The sequence below is a fragment of the Saccopteryx leptura genome, chromosome 3 (genome assembly GCF_036850995.1).
Source record: "Saccopteryx leptura isolate mSacLep1 chromosome 3, mSacLep1_pri_phased_curated, whole genome shotgun sequence".
NCBI lineage: Eukaryota > Metazoa > Chordata > Mammalia > Chiroptera > Emballonuridae > Saccopteryx > Saccopteryx leptura.
The window spans coordinates 26,574,937-26,597,316 of record NC_089505.1 but is presented as its reverse complement, the minus strand read 5'-3'; the positions used below and the strand labels follow the sequence as shown (position 1 = coordinate 26,597,316).

Below are 22,380 nucleotides of genomic sequence, written 5' to 3'. Positions count from 1 at the left end.
TGGGTCCAAGCTGGTGAGCTTTGCTCAAACCAGATGAGCCCATGCTCAAGCTGGCGACCTCGGGGTCTTGAACCTGTATCCCCAGCATCCCAGTCCTCTATCCACTGCACCACTGCCTGGTCAGGTGCATTTGTTTATTTTTAAATATAGCATAGATTCCCTGGAGGTGCTGGTATTTGCAGCACGTGAAAACAGAAAAAGGCAAATGTGACTTGACTCAGCTTCGACTTTAGTTGGTAATGTCTCTGAATATTGAATTTACTCTTTTAAGACATAAATTGGAGGATGGGGCATGTGTTCACCCCGGTACTAAATTCCTGTTACTGAAATAAAAGCTGCCTCTGTGTTTCTGAGCCTTGTAGGAGAAAACCTGGGGAGGCAAGGATAGGGGTGTGTGCAGTGGGGACAGGCGGCCTGACTTCCTTTCGACAGTCCCAGGGCTCCTCGCTTGTGCCAGGCTGTTGCGCGTGGGATCTGCATGTCCTGACCCCACAGCCAGGCGCCCAGTGGGGCGGTGACACTGTGCCTCATCAGGGCACCGAGCCCAGGGTGCTCCTTGCTGATGGCTGCATCAGCTCTTTTCCTAAGTTCTAAGAGTTCTACTGGGAACATCTCTCCAGAAGGAGGGCCAGGGGGCTTCCTGCATGGCTAATGCACTGTTATAAGACAGAGGAATTTGTATTTGTTTGTGGTTGGTTGGAAATTCATTTTATCATGTTGAAGTCAACTTCTGACCGCCTAGACATCTTCAGAAGAGATTCCTCCAATGGTAAATTTTATCCGCATGAAATTAACCATGGCAAATGAGTTTCCTATGCAGTCTTTAGTTCATCTCTCTTCAATATCTGCACTGAAACCGGTTTAGTTTTCCTTGAAGAAAGGGTTAGGCATTGAGGTGTTGCTTGTCTAGCAATTGGGTGGGGTGGAATTTGGAAATAGGAATTTTCAGTGAAGCATTTCAAATTAAGACTACCCACTGAGTAACCGGAACGGACAGCAGAGAACAGAGAAACAGGATTTAAATATGGAACTTCCAAGTCCCACTCAGCAATTTACTTTCAATGATTCAATTCAGAGTTTCTATTTCAAATCTAAGTGTTCTCTCTTAAAAGTAACTTATTCAAAAACAGTTGGTAATAGCAGGTTAATTACTATGAATCTTCATACTGGAATAACTGGCTGGACAAACCATTATACAACCATTAATTATAATTATTTAATGACTCATTATCACTGAGACAATCTTATGCCATTTAAATCAACAGGGTTTCAATTCTTCACCAGTAAACTGTCTTTAAATACACATACACACACTGCTGAGTTTTCCTTTATTTCTGCAGCCAAAGAGAGTTAGTTGTTGAGACCATGAATGAGGCACAGAATAGTACAAGCCGAACATCATGAATGTGACAGGACCTGAACCCGTTTTAATTTCCCTTTTCAGCTGCCTTGTCCCACACCTGAGGTGTGTTATTCTCTCTGCCACACCCAGATACTTACCAGAATTGAAAAATCCAGGAACAAAGGGTGTTGTATATGACAAGGCAAACCAAGCTCAGAGAATTATTTCAAAAATCAAAGGGCTCTGACCATCCACTGGTGGGTGCCAACCCTAGTCTGTCTTCAGGAATTTTAAAACTTGAAACCACTCTACAGAGATAAGATAAAGCAATCGACTGACCCTCAGAGACCTGTCTGTAAAACTCCACTGCAGAAATAACTACTGCAGAAAGAGATGGGAAGAGTTCAAAAGAGGTAGCTGACATGGAACCAATTCATCCCAACTTCCCTTGCTCTGCCCTGGCCTGGCGGAGGCGTTAACAGAGCTTCCAGCGACCTCCTTGCTGAATTAATTGTATGAAATATCTATGTTCAGGGCCATCTATCGCATTGCAATTTACATTCCAAAATTCTTTGAATTCCTCTTACTGGTAATCCTTTGAATACCTTTCTATAGAAGGAAATTACATATTAGAGAGCTATGAAAATTTTACTTGTATCTGCCTAAATTAATGTCAAGGTGTCGGGAGTACAGACAATTGCTTCCAAGGAGAAGTCTTTCCCAAATGTGATGAGCTTTGCTCATATCTGCTCTATTTCACTGGAAGATTCGTGGGGGGAGGGATGGAGGGTTAAATAATTAACTTGTAATTTAAAAACATTTTTATATTAAAACAAGCAAGCCATATTTCAGATTATATATTTTTACATATATAAAAATGAAGATAAAATACGGGGATCATGCATTCATTCTTCTCTGTTTAGAGGACTTTTGTAAAAGAAATCTAAACACATGATGCACGAAAGTGAAAAGGAGCCCTTCTTCCATGAGTTTCTATTTCTGATCAGGAATGTAGTATACTATAACAAAAGCAAAAAGGATGGGATATGGTGTGTTTCTATCTAAGCACTCTGTTCTAGCTATGTGAATATCATGTTTTCCATGGCTTTTTTCTTCTTTAATACATATTTTAAAATATCCTATAAACAATAATAAACACAATATTATACACAGTCTATCAATGATACCAATGTCTAAAAAAAATGTATTTCAATCAGGACCTGTTATCTACAATATCGAAGTAGTACATTTTTTTTTTATTTATTTTTATTTTTTTGTATTTTTCTGAAGTTGGAAATGGGGAGGCAGTCAGACAGACTCCCGCATGCACCCGACTGGGATCCACCTGGTACGCCCAACAGGGGACGATGCTCTGCCCATCTGGGGCATTGCTCTGCCACAATCAGAGCCATTCTAGCACTTGAGGCAGAGGCCACAGAGCCATCCTCAGCGCCCGGGCAAACTCTGCTCCAATGGAGCCTTGGCTGCGGGAGGGGAAGAGAGAGACAGAGAGGAAGGAGAGGGGGAGGGGTGGAGAAGCAGATGGGCACCTCTCCTGTGTGCCCTGGCCGGAGATCGAACCGGGGACTCCCGCACACCAGGCCGACACTCTACCACTGAGCCAACCGGCCAGGGCCGAAGTAGTACATTTTAGAACACAAAACACGAGTGCTTCAGAAAGATGCTACCAGGTTTTTATTCACAAGGTCTTCTCCATCAGGCCACTGGGTCAAGACACACTCTAATTTCAACCAGACCCCTGGGATGACCTGGAAAATGGCTTATAATTGTAATGCTTATAAAGTAATTACTCACATGGTCCAGTCACAGAAAAGAGCTCCAGAAGAAGATAATCTAATCGTAGAAACTCAAAACAACGGGATTTAAAACACTGTTTTAAAACACTATGCAGTGATCATAAGTTTTTTAACCCTCCCTCCCCGGTTTTCATTTCTTTTTCCCATTTCCTTAGGCTGCCCGTCTCATTTCCACTTTCCCTGAAGAACCAGTGCCGACCCAGGTTCAGTCCTCCACTCCCCTGGCCCTCCACCTTCCCCTACAATCCACTATGCAGTGCCCCCAAACACAGTGGGAGGCTGACCCTCCCTGTAGCATGGGTAGGTGGGAGAGGTTGCGGGACCCACACCCATACACGGGGAAAGGGAAGGCCTGAGAACGCTCAGATGGGAATACTACCTACTACACGATGCTCTCCTGCACCAAATGCCACAACCCGATTTTATTTCTATTCTTACTCTTATTATTTACTAGCTGTGTGACCTTGAGAAAGTTACTTCTCATTCCTATGCATCCATTGCTTCTCTGAATAATTAAATTCATAGCACAGGGTCTAGGCGAAGTTTATATGAATTAGTCAAGGTGTAGCACTTAGAAAAGCGCATGCTCCTTGGAGAGCATAATCATCACCTGTGGGTTTTGCCTACAGCAAAGTATTTTAGGCCAGCTGTTCCACTCTGTAGATTTGAGGTGGGAGTCTGATGGAGGAAGGGGAGACCAGAGCAGGCCATTAACTAATCCCCCGGATTTACACCTCCCTCCTTTCCCATTCCTATTCCCCGTCCTGCCGACTCCCAACCATGGCACCTCTAGCACTTACCAAACAGCCCAGCTCTTACTTACCCAACGGCAGACTTGAGTCTATTCTGGGTGGGGGCTTCACTGTGCTGTGACACTGTCACTTACTTTTCATCTTCCAAAAATCTGACAAAAATCTCAGGTCAGCTAATGGATTGCTCTTGAGTGATGGGTTTATTCCTTCGGTACTTGTTTATCCTACACTTTTTCCTATACTGGTCGGAAGTAATTATTTAATAGCGTTCATGCTGCCATCTTGAATCAGAAGCTCTCAGAATACAAATAAAGTTTTTTCTTCTAAGCTTCAGGGTTCCATATGCTCATAATTTAAGTCTACATTCACTTATTTAGTTCTTTCAACTAAAGGAATATTCTTTAATTTTGAACTAAAGAAAACATTCTATCATAATAGGAAGATTTTAGTCATTGTTTCTAGTTATGAAAATCAATCTGAAAAAACATACACAAAAAGCATCATGTCACCCCTTTTCTTTTTCCCAAGAATATCTGAGTAAATTAATGAGCAGAGACACATACAAGCACACTGAACCAGAGAATTTTGAGGGATCATTTACAGTCATTTTACAGATAAGGTTAGGAGACCAGTGGGAAGGTGAACGGCCCAAGCCTGCACAGCTAGCAAGAGCCAACATTGAACGAGACCCAAATATGCCCTTTTCAGATATGCCTAGAAAAATAACGCAAGTCAGCTCAGCTTTCCTGTATATTCCGTTAATAGGACTGACTTTCAGCAGGAGTTTGTAGCAAAAATCAACCTAATTATTATGACTATATTCTTTCATTGTTTTCTTTTCCTTAAAAAGGAAAGCTTATCAAACTTTATTGTCAGTAAAGCAGTACATGGTTTTGAAGCTAAAAATAATTACAACTCATAGTTACTTTGTGGGACAACTGAAAGACCTTGACATATTACTTCTTTGTTACATTCAACAGTAAATGGCACTTAGCATATCTGACTGCTGTTGGTGTGAGTGTGAGATAATTGCTTGGGAACCTAGCACTGCTTATTTAAAGGGAGGGGACTCTTAATTACAGAGCCAAAAACCACCTCAGCTTTACCATGGGAAATCTCACACAATGCATTGTTCATCTTCAGATGGCTTCTCAGTCAAATTCTTCATTAGTCTCCAGAATTCTCGGGAATTCTCCTGCTGTTTATGACATAAAGGTATCTATCTTGGTGAATGTGAACCAAGGAAAGGAGAATCTCTACACTTGAACAGGGCTGAGAGAGGCAGAACATTTTAGCCAATGTAATGACAGTGTGTCTTTGTCCCAAATATTCCAGCTTGAAATGCTTGTTACATTAGCTCACTGGTCCCAAGAACTTATAGTTTTCCTAAGTGTGCATCATTGATATATAGTGTGCTATTCACTGAAGAGTGGAGCAAGGAAGTTGCACAGGGAAAAAAAATTCAAAAACAAGAGTGCATGTCTTAGAGAACCTTGTATCCAAGAGTCACTTTCACGTACCACGAGAGACCCACTGTCTTAATCTCTAGATGTCCACTATCTTCTTGAATTAGTTGTGCTGTCATTTTATAAGATGGCATTTTTAACACTGTGTGTTATCACTTTAAATCCCCCAGCAGTCATAGAATTAAAAAAAAATAGTGTTAACAATCACTCAGATCACACGTCCTCTAAATTGAGGATGAGAAACATTTACCTCATAGTTTGAGAAGCATAGAAGAAAAATTTGCTGCGAAGGACCAAATGGCTAACAACACTAAGAAAAAATATCTCCCTTCTCCTACCACGCCACTCTGCAATGCTTCCTAACATTATATACACCCTAGCAGAATGAACCTATGCCCCATGGTGGATAATAACTCTCAGACAAGGGACAAGGAGGGGGACGGGGCACAGGAGAACAGAGACTACTTCCTGCACCACCACCTGATAAAGAAGGTCCCATCTCGAGGAAGATGTGATTTTTCATTTTATCCAACATTCTTACTGTCCCACTCAAGGCATTTTAAAAAATTCCCTTTCCCAGATTTGAAATAAGAAAAAAAGAAAAGAAAAGAAAACACAAAGAATTGCAAACTAGAAACAAGATTAAAACACCTGGTTTATTGGGGGGAAATTCATAATAAAAACTGTAATGGCTTATTCAGCAACTTACAAAATAATAATTTGATATATCAAATGAATTGGTTTTCATTATGTAAGTACAAATGGTAAAAAAATAATAATAATAATAATCCATGTGATATATCTTATATTCCCCATTCAGAGATCTCACATCCCTGAATTCTCCTGTTGCGGGTTTTACATCAGATATTTTAAATCAGTTTACTATGTAAAACCAGGTTTTTAACTTTAAGTTTTTGCTTTCGACAAGCTTCAGATGCTGTGTCTACATGATGAGAGCCTAGTCAACTGAGATGAAAAATTCAAGCCATTTCTTCTCCTAAGGTTGTTTCAATGTTACTTTTGTGGTAAAAAACGGCCTTCCTGATGCTTTACTACACAACCTAATCATACCTGTCAGTCCTAATCATACCTGTCAGCCACAAAGAATTAGACCCAGTCTATCTTTCAACTCAGTCTACCCTGGTCCTGAACATAGAGACACAGCTTTACAGACTAATATATCATTTTCCCACATCCCAACCCTAGAAACCACATTAAAAGAGAAAACCTCATCTTAAAATTTCCCTGCATGAGAAGGCCTTACTATTGTAACAGGTTTTGGCCATGAATGACTACTTTCCTAAATGACATATCAAGTTAACATGAAGCTTAGCAAAAAATCAATTACTTAGGATAGTAATTAGATAGTCTCACAAATGATATGCATTTAGGAAACTGTTTTTGCTTCTTTAAATAGCTGAAAGCTGGAAAGACCTTTATTATTTATATTTCTTTTAGAATATTTGGTCACTGACAATTTTTACCAATATTTCCCTCTTTTTCTTCAATAGACCTCCATCCAATGAATCTGGGAAAAACAGACACTTGATCAAATTACTTATATCTTTGAAGACTTCTCATTTTGCCTTATAAAATGGTAAGTTCCCTATTCATAGTCTTTTATAAATGTAGTGTAAATTGTATGGACAGGTATTAAAGAAAGATTGGCAGATTACAGGTCATTAAAAGAGGGAAGTTATAACTCTACAAAACATATATAAAAGATGAATATGAAACTATAACACTATGTAAGAAATATTTGACTAGTCTAACGATATGAACACTGCCCTCCAACATAGGTTCAAAGTATCTGGGGAAAGAGGTTCTCCCTCTGGCGGCGATCCTGGTAGCAGGAATCCGGCCCCGCCTTAGGCGGATGTGTAGAAGTACCGGGGCTTGGCATTGCCCAGGAGGTCGTCTTCGTAGTTGGGGAGGCAACAGAAGAAGAAGGAACAGCCAATCAGGATAATCGTGGCCGCCCACCCAAAGCCGTAGGCCCAGTTATAGATGTAATTGACAACAGGGTTGAGATGAAGGGTGAAGGTCTGGGTATACTTCACGGGGTAGATGACCAGGGAGATGATCTGGAACACAGCTAAAGGAAAGAAAAGAAATCCCGAAGTATGAATGCAAGCGTGCATGAATGAATGAGTACATGGAAACAATGGCGTTACTCCCTCTCCCAGTGTTTTTGCCTTTAAATAAGTGTTAAATCCACCTCAACAATAAAAAGGGACTGGAGTGTCTAGTTAATCATGAACCAAAAAAGAGTACTAAATATTGTGTGTCTGAGATACCGGGCACTGGGCGGAATACTGAATGCAGGAAATACAGACAGATGAAAGGGAATCACTTTACTGTCCGGGTACAAGTATTAGACAGACTAATGTAAAAAGTGCAGAACTGCGGTGGAGGAGAGAAAGCAGGCTGGCAATCAAGTGTCTATTTTTTTTTTATCTTTGTGTTTCCTGTGCCAAAGACAGGGTTAATATTTTCAGTGTTAGCAAAAAGTATACATATATACATACACATACACAAAAATTATGTAATATATACATACATATACACATGTGCATGCACTCACACAGGCATATGACTCCATTCAGAACACACTATTAGCATATTCATTCAATAAATGAATGCCTAAATGAAATGATGAACCAGTGATGCAAACGATCAACGTGGAGAATTGCCAGGAAAGCCTGCAAAGGCAACGAGAGAGAGTCGGAAGGGTAAACAGAAATGGAGAGATGGAGGGCGGGGCGAAGAGCATTCCAGGCCCAGGGAGCAGAAACGAAAGCGGGGCTTTGGGGAAGTGTGAGAGGATGGAAGAAAGAGAACATGTGTCAGGATTTCTAAACTCTTTGGTATAAGAGTCACATTATCACAGTGATTACTTACTAATCGTGTCAAGCAACTTGAAAATAACCAGAACTTAATCTTCTTTTATAGTCTTTTTCAATGAACACGAATACCAATAAGGCTACCCTGAGTACATACATGCTGTGCCATGTTCTGCACTTTTTTTGACTTCATATTTCATACGTGCATTGCCATGTCAAAGGGTCTGAGCAGATTCTAGTTCCGTCCCATCACTTTTCACAGAGAGGGGTCCGCTGTCTGTGCTCTCAGGAGTGTGTCAGGGACTATATGGTCCTCAAACAATTTGCATTCACCTTAATTTTTTTCTACAGGCTCCAAAGAGAAAAACTATCCTAAAGGTGTTTTCTTTTTCCTCTTTTCTTTTTAACTGCTACAAAAACAGAAGATGTTTCCACATCTTGATTTGTTGCTTCTATTTCTCAATTCAAAATGTTCCTCTTCTCTATCTTAAATATGTCTCTGCTTCTTATCGACCTAAAATGGCAAATTCTTACTAGTTAAACGTTTCTCAGTTACTGCAAAATATTACATAAGTGGAAAGTAAGCCTTCTCTATGTTATTCTCTAATTTGCCTAGCCATAAATATTACATATTGCAATTGACCCAATTTGGTTCATCATCCATGAAGTTTTTATAATGGTTTGGATCAATTTCTGCAAAACCTAAGATGTATTCATTTTTTCCAATGTTAACCCAATAATATATATATACAATTAAAAATAGTTACTGCTGTGAAATGTATCTTAAACATCAAGTAGGCCTTATTCAATATTATTATCATTAAAGATGTATTGAGATTTCCAGGCTTATTTTTCTACTAACATTCCTGGTACAATCTGTCAGACTTTCAAGGAGGGGAGTTTTAACCTGTAACGTGAGAACACAGGGCCACTTGGCTGTCCGCCTGTGGGAGCTCACTGCAGCTAGTTTTCTTTACAACTTCTGCAATCCTGTCAGCTCGAAATGGTCATTATTATATCTTTTTATTTATTTATTTATTCATTTTAGAGAGGAGAGTTAGAGTGAGAGAGAGAGAGAGAGAGAGAGAGAGAAAGGGGGGAGGAGCAGGAAGCATCAACTCCCATATGTGCCTTGACCAGGCAAGCTCAGGGTTTTGAACCAGTGACCTCAGCATTCCAGGTCAATGCTTTATCCACTGTGCCACCACAGGTCAGGCTTAAAATTTTTTTGTTTGTTTTTATTTTATTTTTTTTAATTTATTCATTTTAGAAAGGAGATAGAGAGGGAGAGGAGAGAGAGAAGGGAGGAGGAGCAGGAAGCATCAACTCCCATATGTGCCTTGACCAGGCAAGCCCAGGGTTTCAAACCGGCGACCTCAGCATTTCCAGGTCGACGCTTTATCCACTGCGCCACCACAGGTCAGGCCTATATCTTTTTTTTTTTTAATGTATTTCTTGATTTTAGAGAGAGGAAGAAAGAGACAGAGAGAGAAACATCTATTGTTGTTCTACCTATTTATGCATTTATTGGTTGATTCTTTTAAGATTTTATTTATTCATTATAGAGAGGGGAGAGAGAGAGAAGGGGGGGGTGAAGCAGGAAGCATCAACTCCCATATGTGCCTTGACCAGGCAAGCCCAGGGTTTTGAACCGGCAACCTCAGTGTTTCCAGGTTGACACTTTATCCACTGTGTCACCACAGGTCAGGCCTCGGTTGATTCTTGTATGTGCCCTGACTAGCAATCAAACTGCAATGTTGGCGTATCAAGACGAAGCTCTGACCAACTGAACTACCCGGTCAGGGCCCATTAATAGATCTTAATGTTTTAATGCTAAGATAGACACAAGAGTTTTTCCTAGGATTTTTTTTAAATTGTAGCAAAATGTATACAACATAGTATCTACCATTTTAACCACCTATTAAGTATACAATTCAGTGGTATTAAATACATCCACAGTATTGTATAACCATCACCCCTATCTATACCTAAAACTTCTTCAACATCCCCAGTATAAACTCTATCTCCATTACCCCTCCCCACAGCTCCCAGTAACCTCTAATCTACTTTCTGTTTCTACGAACTTGCCTATTCCCGGTACTTCATATAAGTGAAATCATAAAATATTTGTCCTTCTGTGCCTATCTTATTTCTCTTAGTATAATGTTTCCAAGGTCTATCTACAATATAGCATATGGTAAAATTTTATTCCATTTTATGGCTATAATATTATATTGTGTGTATATATATGTAGCACTTTTTATTTTAAATTTATCTATTGATGAACATTTGGGCTGTTCCCGCCCTTTGCTATTGCGGGCAATGCTGCTATAGACACGGGTGTGTACATGTCTGGGTAAGTCCCTGCTTTCAGTTCTTTCGGATCTAAGCTAGAAGTGAAATTGTTAAGTCAGACAATACTTATTAGGATTTTTTCAATGAATATTGATGTCCTACTGCGTCATTTCTAATGGTGATGAGAACAGGCATTTAAAAGCAAGACATATAAAAGTAAGATATATCAAATGTGTTTCTTGTTTTATAGTAAGGCCTTACAAAGTTGAACTACGAAAAGCCAAACAGAAGAAGTGGGATTCAACAAGGTTCCTCAGATCCTTTGTGATTCCAAGTAATTTCTGATTTTAAAATATTATTCCCAAAGCAAACCTCCAAATGTGAGGAACACTGGAGGAAACGTATTTAAAATCAAGAGGAATTCTGAAATGGACAGGCAAGGACCAGTTCTCTGGGGCCACCTCCTTCCTCTCTGCGGGGCCTCTGGCCCCTCACTTGGCCCACCCTAGGCTCTGAGAACACCTTTCTGAGCTCAGGGCACCCGGCACAAAGCGGCCTCCCTCTGGGCTCATGCTTGATCTTATGTCATTGTCAGGGGTCCTCTTTGTGGATTGGACACTCCCACACTGATGTCCACTGAAGGTCTGAATGAAGAACTGCCCACAGTCTTACCAGCCAGGGCCAGGAGGCCTCCGATCACTCTCAGGAAGACAAGCATCTGGGGTCCGCAGAGGGCGAAGAAGGAGAGGATGAAACAGATGACCAGGATGATGAAGCCGCAGAAGAGCGTGGCGGCCGCGGCCCTCCCCCACGCTGCGGGAAGAGGAAACGGTGCGGTGAGATGGGTGTGCCGAGTTCAAACAATCACTTAGCAAAGATCCATAGTTCTTTTTCTTTCTAGTAAATCTACTTCTGTGGAAGAAGTTTTTCTTTTGACAATACTTAAGCATCTTCATATTTCAGGGGGAAATCGGGCACTCCATATATAGGACATTAACATACAGACATGCAGTAATGCCTCTGTCCCCTCGGTTTTAGAAAAGATGTTTACACCCCTGAGATGAAAGTTAAACTTCATTAAACTGTTTCTCAGTTCATAAACTGGCCATATAAACTGGAAATTTAAAAGATTCACTCAAATTCTAACACAACATGACCATAATAAACAGCCTTTTTGGTGTTGAACAACCCAAGCTGCAATCTCTTGAGGAAGTTTTCACACACCTCTAGAAGGATCTTTGCTTTGTCTCAATATTTGTTCACGTGCAAAATGATCTTTAAAAACATAAACTTATGACTAGGCAGAGATGTTAACTAAAACAATTAATTGAAAAGTAGCTGTGATTTATATGTACATCTATATATACACATATATGTGTGTGTATAACACAGTCTTTCTAGATTTTTGCCTAGATTTTAACTTTTGGAATATTCAGAACTTACTGCGCAAGAGTTCTTAGTTATCGATGTTGGCCCTAAAACTGAAGATGTGCAGAGGCACCCCCAGCCCTGCGGCATGCTACTCTAAACCAGTGGAAGCAAAGACCCCTAAACCCAGGCTAATGATTCCAACCAGTAATTCCCATTGTTCAGCCTGCTCTGGTGTGCAAGATTTCTTCCCACACAACCTTCCCTCTGGAGGTAATAACTAACATGCATGAAGTAATTGCCCTCTGCCAGGCACTGGGCTAGGAACTTGACATACTAAGCTCACTGAATCCTCATGGGAACTTGTTAAGGTTCGTACTAATATCATTTCTTTAGAAATAAGGCTAGATCTCTAGGAAGGTTTTGAGAATTCAACCAGTCTGCCATAGCCACACAGCTAGTATGTGATTTCATCAGCATTTGGTGGAGAGCTTGCCTCAATCCAAATCATGACTCTTTTTTCAGAAATAATTTACATACCATAAACTTCACTCTTTTCAAGTATACAATTCAGCGGTTTCTATATTCACAGGGTTGTGTGACCATTACCACTTACGATTCCAACCTTTTTATCGCCTCCCCCAAAACCCTCACGTCCTTCCATTACCCCTTTCTCCAGCTCTGACAACCACTAATCTACTCTCCGTCTCCATAAAATCGCCTATTCTGGACATCTCATATAAATGGAGTCATATGCTCTGCGGCTTTTTTGATGCCTTCTTCCATTTAGCATAATGTGGTCAAGGTGCATCTATGTTGCAGCACGTATCAGTACTTCATTCTATTTTATAGCCAAACTATATTCTACTGTACGCATATCCCCCATGTTGTTCACCCATTCATTCATTAACGGATGAACATGCACTTTTATCCTGTTAATCTTTATTGTATTTGAAAAAGAGAGTCACATGCACCTCTGCCCGGGTTTTACTCCAACTCCGACACAGCTTGGCTGACAGATTTAAAGGTCTGGATGGGGCTAGCAGAAAGAGCAAGGGCTTGGGAGGCAGAGCTGGACCCCATTTATACCCTGCCTCTGCCACCTATAAGCCACGGCTAGTCTGCCCATCTGTTGACCAAAGCTAAAAATACCTTATTTCAAGATTATTTTAAGGATGGGAGATTTTGTGTGAAAAGTCACAGAGCTCAAAAGTCCCTCCCGTATTCCTATGATTTTTCTCCACTAACCCAAGTTTTCATTCTATTCTGCATTCACAAGGTTCCACCCAGGTACACAATGGTTGTTCTTCAGTTGCCCACTGCCTTTTCAGATGTTCATCTATTACAGACAAACCTGGGCTAAATCCTCTGCTCCCTTGACCAGCCCCCAGTTCCCTCCACAGCTCCCCCTGGACTCATGGGTGACTGGTAATTAAAGAGAAGACACATTTTTATATGCTTAAATACCATATTCTCACACACACTACCCCTTAGTGGCAGTGGTCTCGATGGGACTGAGACAATACATGAATGGGCATGGTTTTATATTCATAAATTTTATTACATCCCTCCAATTCTTCTTTCTCTTCCTGTGAAATCAATAAGAGATTTTAGGGCCAAGGTAAAAATAGAAATGTTTTCCTTTAAAACCAAAATGAATAAAGTCAAAATGTAAAATCGAGTAAGTCTCTTTTCCCACTTTTGCCTTGTCCTGCAAGTAAGGTAACTTTCAAGAAAAGAGGAACCAGGCTTTGAAAAGAACATGAATGAACTGGCTCATCTCCAAGTCTAACCCGTTAAAATCATCAGTGAAGTTTTTTAGAAATGTAGATTCCTATGCTTCCCTCCAAGCCTACGGAATCAGAGCTCCAGGGGTAGCGCCCAGGAATCGGCCTGTAATCTGTGAACATATAAACACACACCATTTTAAGATATTCTCCTATGCTATGTTAAATTTTCCTATACTATGCAAAACAGACTCAGGTAATGTCTTGCTTATTTACCATAAGCAATGCTGAATCATCAAAATGGGAAATCAAGGGCATTTCGTCCTGACAAAAGCTGCCTTGGGAGCAGACCTGTAAAACCTGCTCCTGCAGCCTGGAAACACCCACACTGACTCATTTAACTATCGCTTAAGAAAGAGAACTTGGCGCGGTTCTAAAGAGACTATTCTGCCTGATGAATGACAAGCAAGGCAAACTGCCTTCTCAGGTCAATGACTATTTCGTTGTACAGTGAGGAGATGGAGCCCACCAGATCTGTGCAGGGTCCTCCCAGCCCAATCTTCTGTCTGAGAAGGTGACCGATAGCCATGTAGACATAGGACATGGCATTTGTCCATGACATACATTTTGAAAAGTTAAGTCTGTACCCTCAGTACCTTTGGTCTCATTTAATTATCCAGAATGAGTCTAATATCTAAAAAAAAATCTACCCAACTCTTTTGGGAACTATTTATATTTCTATATTGTATCATGCATGGTCTACATTGTACCATATTTACCAACCCTAATGGAAAATATCACCTTTTAAAAGCTTCTTCGTCTATGATTCAACAGATAATTCTCAGTTCTTCAAAGGCAGACTTGATCTATTCTGAAGACGAGTCTGTCCCTCATTATTTTATGCACTTTAAATTTTATTGCCTTTCCTAATTGTGTCTGAGTGTGTGTGTGGTGAAGCAGGTGTATTCTCGTCAATTATCATTCTCTGAATCGAGGCCACAAAAGCATACACTATTGCAGGTAAACAGAATTTCATGGAGGAAAGCTTTTTATTTGTTTGTTTTGTAAATTTGGTGCTTTATATACATAATCTATCATGTCATAAGTTTATTTTCTAAATACCACTTGGAGAAGTTTATCTTATCAGAGAAACCAGCAGCATTATAAACCCACTTTTAAATATGATTAATTAAGGACCCATTGAGATGAAGAATGGCTTAGCAAATTTTGCTCTGGCTTGCAAAGATTCAACATTAAATCAACAACATAGAAACCCTTCAATGATCACTAAAGAAATTCTAAGCTTTCCCTAGAAAATTTTTTAAAGTTTTTTTGAATGAAAATTAATGCTATATCTTTTCCCAGATATTACATACAAAAACACAATGTTACAAGGCAAATATGGCTAGGAAAAAATGAGTCAAGTCGACTGATAGGAAAAGAGCACAAAAAGTGAAATAAATACCTTGACTGTCAAGCTAGAAACCATAAATCAAACTGAAGTTTGTGAAAAGAAAAAATATAAACTTTTTTTTTTGTATTTTTCTGTAGTTGGAAATGGGGAGGCAGTCAGACAGACTCCCGCATGCGCCCGACCGGGATCCACCCGGCACGCCCACCTGGGGGTGATCCTCTGCCCCTCTGGGGCATCGCTCTGTTGCAACCAGAGCCATTCTAGCGCCTGAGGCAGAGGCCAAGGAGCCATCCCCAGTGCCCGGGCCATCTTTTGCTCCAATGGAGCCTCTGCTGTGGGAGGGGAAGAGAGAGACAGAGAGGAAGGAGAGGGTGTGGAGTGGAGAAGCAGATGGGCGCTTCTCCTGTGTGCCCTGGCCAGGAATCGAACCCGGGACCCCTGCACACCAGGCCGACGCTCTACCACTGAGCCAACCGGCCAGGGCTATATAAACTTTTAAGACAAGGCAAGTATTGCTGATATTTTAAATATTGTTGGTAATATTTTAGAGACTGTCACTAATTTTTCCCTTAAAGTTAGTCTTTCTTTTAATGGTTTTGTTGCATTCTTCAGTAGTTTTACATGTGGGCACCAAACATTAACCAAAACAGTCTGTGGTCTAGTCCCTTATTCAGTGCCCTGTAGACACCAATCTGTTACCCAACTAGAGTGGGGTCCCTTTCCAGAACAAAGGATTCATCTATTAATAATACCAAAGGCTCCCCCTACTGAATCTGAGACTTTGTCAGATCCTTCACATTGTTTCTATAGGATTCTTTTTTTTTTCTTTTTTTGGTGACAGAGAGAGTCAGAGAAAGGGACAAATAGAGACAGACAGACGAAGGGACAGAGAGATGGGAAGCATTAATTCTTTGTTGCAGCACCTTAGTTGTTCATTGCTTGCTTTCTCATATGTGCCTTGACCGAGGGGCTCCAGCAGACCAAGTGATCCCTTGCTCAAGCCAGCGACCTTGGGCTCAAGCTGGTAAGCCTTGCTCAAACCAGATGAGCCCACACTCAAGCTGGTGACCTCAGGGTCTCGAACTTAGGTCCTCCGCATCCCAATCTGATGCTCTATCCACTGCGCCACCACCTGGTCAGGCTCTACAGGATTCTTTATATGATATATGGGCAGAACGGAAAACTGGATAAAATCATAATTGAAAAATTTAAAAAGATCCTATCTACAAAGAAATATAAACATGGGCGAAAATTATATTCAAAAAGACTGCTGCATGTTCAATGAAGAATTAATCTGCAGGAATATCGGCCAGCACTTCTGAAACTGAAGAGTGCTTACAAATCACCTGGGGATCTTGTCCACATAGATTCCAACTCAGAGACACTGAGTGTCCAATAACCTCCCAGACAAGGCTGATACGGCTACTCGGAGACACTCTGGGTCACAAAAATCTACAGGACAACTCCTAACAGGCCCAGAAAAGAAGCTACCTGGGAAGAAGCAGTGTAGCAGTTTTGGAAGGCAGGACTGGCTTTAAAGGAGGATTGGCAGTGTCACCCAGGAGAGTTCCACATTTGGTGTGAGATTCCTTACATGCTCTGCATTCCCGCCGCCCCCCAATCAGAGTCAGATGATAACCATTTACCCCTGTGTTTTTACAGACCTGTGATACTCCGCCCTTACACGGTCTTTTCAAGTGTGAGTGGTGAAACCATCCCTACACAGGAAGATGTAAAAATGGAATTTTAGCCTGAATTCACACAAGGTAAATAGCAGTGAATTTAGAATCTACCCTTAAATATTTTCAAGTCTGTCAGAGAGAAGGCTGGAAAGGAGAACTTAGAGGGAAGCACATTTCAACTCCATCGGTAGAAGAGGGTGTAGGAGATGTGATTTTAAACAAATAGCATCATCAAGAGAACTGAACAAAGTTGCTGCACAAAGGGAAGAAGCTCAGACCGGTCATAAAGTAGTGATGGTAAGAGCACTTAATGCAAGCTTGAACAGTGCACTCCTGTTCTCTTCTAATTGTCTAGGAATCTGTGTTCTCCCGAAGGAGAGAAGTTAGGTCACTAACCAGGGACGGAGGCTCTCGGTGGTTGATGCTCAGTCCAGCAAATGTGGAGTGGATGGGGCTGGATCACGGCTTCCTAGATGTCTATATTTTATAAATCTATATAAATATATATTTTTTTAAACTATGAAAATCAATCGACAGTGGCCGCTTTTGAATTTTGCCATGTAAGGATGTGAACATGTGCCTGGAAAGAGTAATCTATCTACCAAAGCCCAATTCCATAAAAGAAGAACATTTTAACACTCACCCTGCCCCCTCCAAAAGCCACGAGATCACTATCTCAAAGTGAAGTCCCTTAAATGGAATTTGTCCTAATGTAAACCTGTTCATTTCAGGCTTATTTTTTTCATTTCCTGTGCATTTAAGAACCACAGGGCTAAATGATCTAAAAATATTTCATCTAATACTCTGATTCTTTGACCTATCCAAGAATGATGTCATGTAAAAAAAAAAAAAAAAAACATTTAGTGCATTCTGAGGTCTCAAAGGATGTCTTTGGTCTAAACAAGGCTCTGCACTTTGGATCCAAAGCAAATGCTCTTCCACAATGAGTCTCATCCTGTGCACAAAAAGTCGTCTCCATTATTCTCCCACCTGACAAGCTGGAGCTTGCCTGGGGTTTGAAATCCACATCGCTGATGCTTAAAATGTCCTCCCGATGTGTTTTTTTCCCCTTAAAACTTAAAAGAAGGTACCAGTAGTGCAAACATTGCATGTGTGAACATGCATTCAAATTTAATTTTGCATTTTATTTATACATGGGATTTGAATGATTATTTCAATGTTTAAATCTATATTTTCTTTTCCTGTTTTGAGAAACAATAACCATGACTTTTTAAAAACTGAAACAAGTATCTTTAGAGTTCGGTATTTATTTAATTGTTACTATCATGAAAAAAACATACTCAGCATTTAATTTGGTTGATTTATAGGAAAAATGAAGTGATATGGCAATCTGAAATTCTTAAAAATCTATAGATAACAGTAAAGAATATTCTGCTTTTTACATGATATTAAGAAACTATTTGCTTTTATTTTAAAAGTCTATATAATTTAGTATTAAGGCCAATACTTGCCAGAAATATCCTGTCTTTAATACCAAAATTAAGATATTAATATTATGAATATCAATTAATAAAAGAGATAGTCAAACACTTTGTAATAAAAAGGTAAACTTATTATTTACAGTGGTAAATCATAATGTTTATTTTCTAGTACATATCAAGAAATTGATATACCATATAAATGGACATGCCCAACCAATTCTCCATAGTAAGATGCCATTTTAATTACAGCCTTCAACCTTAGTCCTTGTTGTGTTTACACATAATGTGGGAATGTGTATAAACTGCTTACTACTTTTCAGATAAAGTAGAGCAAACATTGTTTTCAGCAAGGCCTTACTGAGAGTCATGCGGGAGGTGGAGCAGAAGTATAATAAACACTCCACTCACCTTTGACTACAACAGCCTGAGATGATCCTCTCTTGGTGAATTCATATCTATTTCTCTCCTTCCCGTAGGCACTTAATAATGGTGGACCCTGCCTTCATGATTTGAGTCTAGGTCTTGAACTAAAGTTATGTCTAACACATTATTGGCACTCAATTATTTTTGCGAAGGTCACAGAAATAACTAAAGTGGGGTGTGAAGGCTGCCGCCTGTTTATGAAAATCAGCCTGGCTGCATCATAAAGGTAGTAATAGATTTACGACGCACTTGGAAAACTAAACTTTTCCAAAGACCAGTTTCTCTACTAAATTGACCTATATACACTGGATCAAGTGTTTTCTTTACAATCAAGAATTAACGCGCCTGACCAGGCGGTGGTGCAGTGGATAGAGCATCGGACTGGGATGTGGAGAACCAAGGTTCAAGACCCCAAGGTCACCAGCTTGAGCGCAGGCTCATCTGGTTTGAGCAAGGCTCACCAGCTTGAGCCCAATGTCGCTGGCTTGAGCAAGGGGTCACTCGGTCTGCTGTAGCCCCATGGTCATGGCACATATGAGAAAGCAATCAATGAACAACTAAGGAGACTAAGGAGCCGCAACGAAGAATTCATGCTTCTCATCTCTCTCCTTTCCTGTCTGTCTGTCCCTGTCTGTCCCTCTCTCTGACCCTCTGTCTCTGCCACAAAATAAATAAATAAATAAACACATTAGACTTCTAATTTTAAAAAATTAAACTGAGAAAGAAAACCTGCTTACTCCCTTCCAAATACAAAGCACTGTATCCCTCTGAGGTTGGAAGAACCACACCCTGGGGAGGTGAGCTCATCCTGCAAGTTAAGAAAAATAAAAACTGTATTGTGCGTGTTGCACAAGAGGGCTGTGATCACAGCCAGGGCCTGGCAGGTCAGGACACAGCCCAGCAATAGTGCTGATCAGGGTTCTGCCAGCACCCCAGTCCCTATGGGGCAGTGACTTCTTACTGCATGTGCCAAGTATTGCTAATAGTCTTGGGGTCTGTATTAGTCTTTGGAGTGAAGCATGATTATCAGTTTGTTTAAAAACACACCTATTTAAACAGACCTATGAAGTCCCCTACAAGATACTGAATTTGAATGCATTTTAACTACAAAATACAGATATACTATTTCAAAGAAATTAATTTTCTTTAAAAACCTAAAAGACTTTTCAATAATACAAACCTGGCAGGAATGCTGTTTGTTTGTTTTTGTTTTTTTTTTAAAAAAAAAAAGGAAAACACAGACTTGAAGGAAAGCAAGAATTCCATTCAGTCTTTAGCTTTTGTGGCCTGCTGCTAATGAGAACCATGCCTCCTTTCCGAGAAAAGTTCACAGGCGGGACTTCCAAACAATTCTATAATCCATAAGAATCAGCACCAAGCCCCTGCTAGAGGACCCGAGAAATAAACAGTTCACTCAGTTCACTCGGAAGCCGTGGGCCAGCAGGGGTGTTAAGTCAACCTTCCCAGCAGGAAATGAAAAAAAAGGCAGGGGGACCTTCTTTGTCTTTCTCGGTTTAAAACTATTAAACTCAATTGGTAAGGTCCCAGGTGTGTAGAACTTGGCTTTAAGCTTCTGATTATGTTCATACTTAAACCCAGCTGTTCTTCACATCTACCGGTTGGCAGTGGCTGGCGTCAGACAAAACCATGCCTCCTGTCAGGTCAGGTCTATCTATAGTCAAGCACTGACATTTCCTCCATGCTAAAAAAACAAAATACTCCATCTGCAACATATTGTGTCGGTTAACTCTGCTTCTATTTTACCGGTGTAGAAGATGGGTTTGCTTTTCCAATTTCAAATTTACATTCAAATCAAGTTTTCTCAACAGCAAGAGCTTAAACCAAAAGGACACCATCTCAAGACAAAAACAAGAACAAGCCTGAAGTGTTAAGTAGTACAGTATTGACTGAAGTCGTAACTGCTGAAATTATGACTGAGACAGCTTTTTTAATGGAAGAAGAGCTGCTTTCACTTAGTTCAAGTTAAACAAGTAATACACCAGCATTAGGGAAGGCCTGTATTTTAATACTGTATTCATATTTTAATCTTAAAAACCAGAGGAGGAGGTGGAATGAGAAGAAATTTCAGGGGATCCCCAAAATATATACTTTGTTCATTATATTTACTCATCAGACCTTTTCAAATGGCTGAAATCATTTTTTGCACGAAACCGACAAACCCTACAAAAAAAATACAATGTTTGAACTAGAGTCATTCTCTTCCTGTGTTGAGCCTAGCTTTGGCCACTCAAAGCTGTTACTGCTTTGTTTTGCTAAGGTCGGATGCATGGTACTAAATTTTGAACAATTTTTTTTTTTTAATTATCCATTATCCCTGACCCTGTTCAGCCATAGAGCGGCTTCCAAAGGCCGCGCACTCTTATTGCGCCGGCGCACGCCAGGCTGTGACCCGGAGGACTTCCCGGAGGCAGCGGCAGGCGGCACTCACCGTAGTCCATGAGGCTCTCGCAGCCATCCGCGGTGGACCCGCTGCCGCCGCCCTCGTGGAAGCATCGCCACCACAACGAGGACGTCTGGATGTGGTCGCTCGACTGCAGCCAGCCGCGGCCGGCCAGCGCGATGATGTCGAAGGCGATGGCACTGAGCAGGAGCAGGGGCAGGATCCACCTGCAGCGCTCGCAGGCCAGGCCGCAGCGCAGCATCTTGACGGTGGCGGCGCAAAGGAGAGGGGCGCGCGGGGCTCGGTCGGCGGGGGAGAGTGGCCCGCGAGCGCGGGCAGTGCGACAAAAGACAAGAGGCGGCGGGGGCGCGGCGGCCCCGGCCCCACCTAGATTCCGGTGACTCAGAGCGCACCGCCCCGACCTGCCCGCCCAGGCCGTGCGCGGGGAGAGGCGGGCCCGGCTCAGGTTACACCGGGTCTGGGAGCCTTCCCTGCCCGGGGCGGACCTGGGGGTGCCCGGCCCCGGGGGCCAAGGCTGGTGGCCCGGGCTGCAGCCCGGCGCACGTCTGCGCGTCCCACGGCCTTATTTCCCTCTCCCGCGCTCTTCTCACTGTAAATATTTTCCTTCTCAGTGTTTCAACGTGTGCACGTTTTAATCTGCTCAACACCAGCTCAATTTTTAACCCCTGATGTCGGATAATGGCCTGATTTTCAACAAAACCGTAATTAAGTTTCAGACACTTGGGGATGGGGGTTCAAATTGTGCCTGTGGGTCAGCGCCACACTCCGTGCGAACGTGTGGAGCAAACGCAGGAGCAGGCCTCCGACCCTTTCGGGTGGGCGGAGATAGACACCTCCTCCCAGGCTCCACCTTTGTACCTTGGCCCGTGGCTCCCCTTCGTCCTCTTATCTGTTTACAGGCCCGCCTTTTCCGCTGGGTTGCCGGCTCTTTGACAGCAGAGGTCAGGTTTTGTTTGTATCCCTGATGTCTAGCACTGTGTGTGGCTCCTAAGGGAGCTCGGTAGACATTTGACGCGCGAGCACAGAGTTTAACAACTGCTGGCTGGCTTCGGTCTCAGGAGCCCTTCCCCAGACTTCCCCACATACTTTTACGTTCTGTCTGCTGCAGTCTCCTCCCTATCTCAGATCTCTGCCGATTTAAACCTCACTTTATCTTTTTTTTTCATTTACTATTGAAATTTTTCCAAATAAAAATCATACGTTAGTATGCATGCAGAACCTAAAATCCCACCTCGGTGTCCTAGCCCTGCTGTTACCACATGACTCAGGTGGAGTAGCAGCCGGGTGTGGCACTAAGGAGGAACAAGGTCCCTGTGTCAGGCACCTTGGTGGCCTTGGGCAAATCATGAGAAACATCCAATGCAGGTCACATCTTGTACCAGAGATT

The 22,380-nt window shown here is 41.5% G+C and overlaps 1 protein-coding gene across 1 annotated transcript; it reads right to left on the bottom strand.

The window, feature by feature from the left end:
• Window positions 1-6,014: 6,014 nt before the first annotated feature.
• On the bottom strand, window positions 6,015-21,354 carry PERP (p53 apoptosis effector related to PMP22). The gene is made up of 3 exons (XM_066373142.1): window positions 21,021-21,354; window positions 11,188-11,328; window positions 6,015-7,472 (listed from the first exon to the last, which is right to left on the bottom strand). Exons 1-3 carry the CDS (start codon window positions 21,232-21,234, stop codon window positions 7,246-7,248), a joined length of 582 nt encoding a protein of 193 aa, XP_066229239.1. The 5' UTR covers window positions 21,235-21,354; the 3' UTR covers window positions 6,015-7,245.
• Between the last annotated feature and the right edge of the window lie 1,026 nt (window positions 21,355-22,380).

Excerpts from the sequence above, each read along its gene's own strand:
- PERP (XM_066373142.1), bottom strand. The coding sequence starts at position 21,234 with ATGCTGCGCTGCGGCCTGGCCTGCGAGCGCTGCAGGTGGATCCTGCCC. Across the intron at positions 11,329-21,020 it reads CGAGAGCCTCATGGACTACG|CGTGGGGGAGGGCCGCGGCC; the intron begins GTGAGTGCCGCC and ends CTCTTCCCGCAG. Across the intron at positions 7,473-11,187 it reads AGGCCTCCTGGCCCTGGCTG|CTGTGTTCCAGATCATCTCC; the intron begins GTAAGACTGTGG and ends TCTTTCCTTTAG.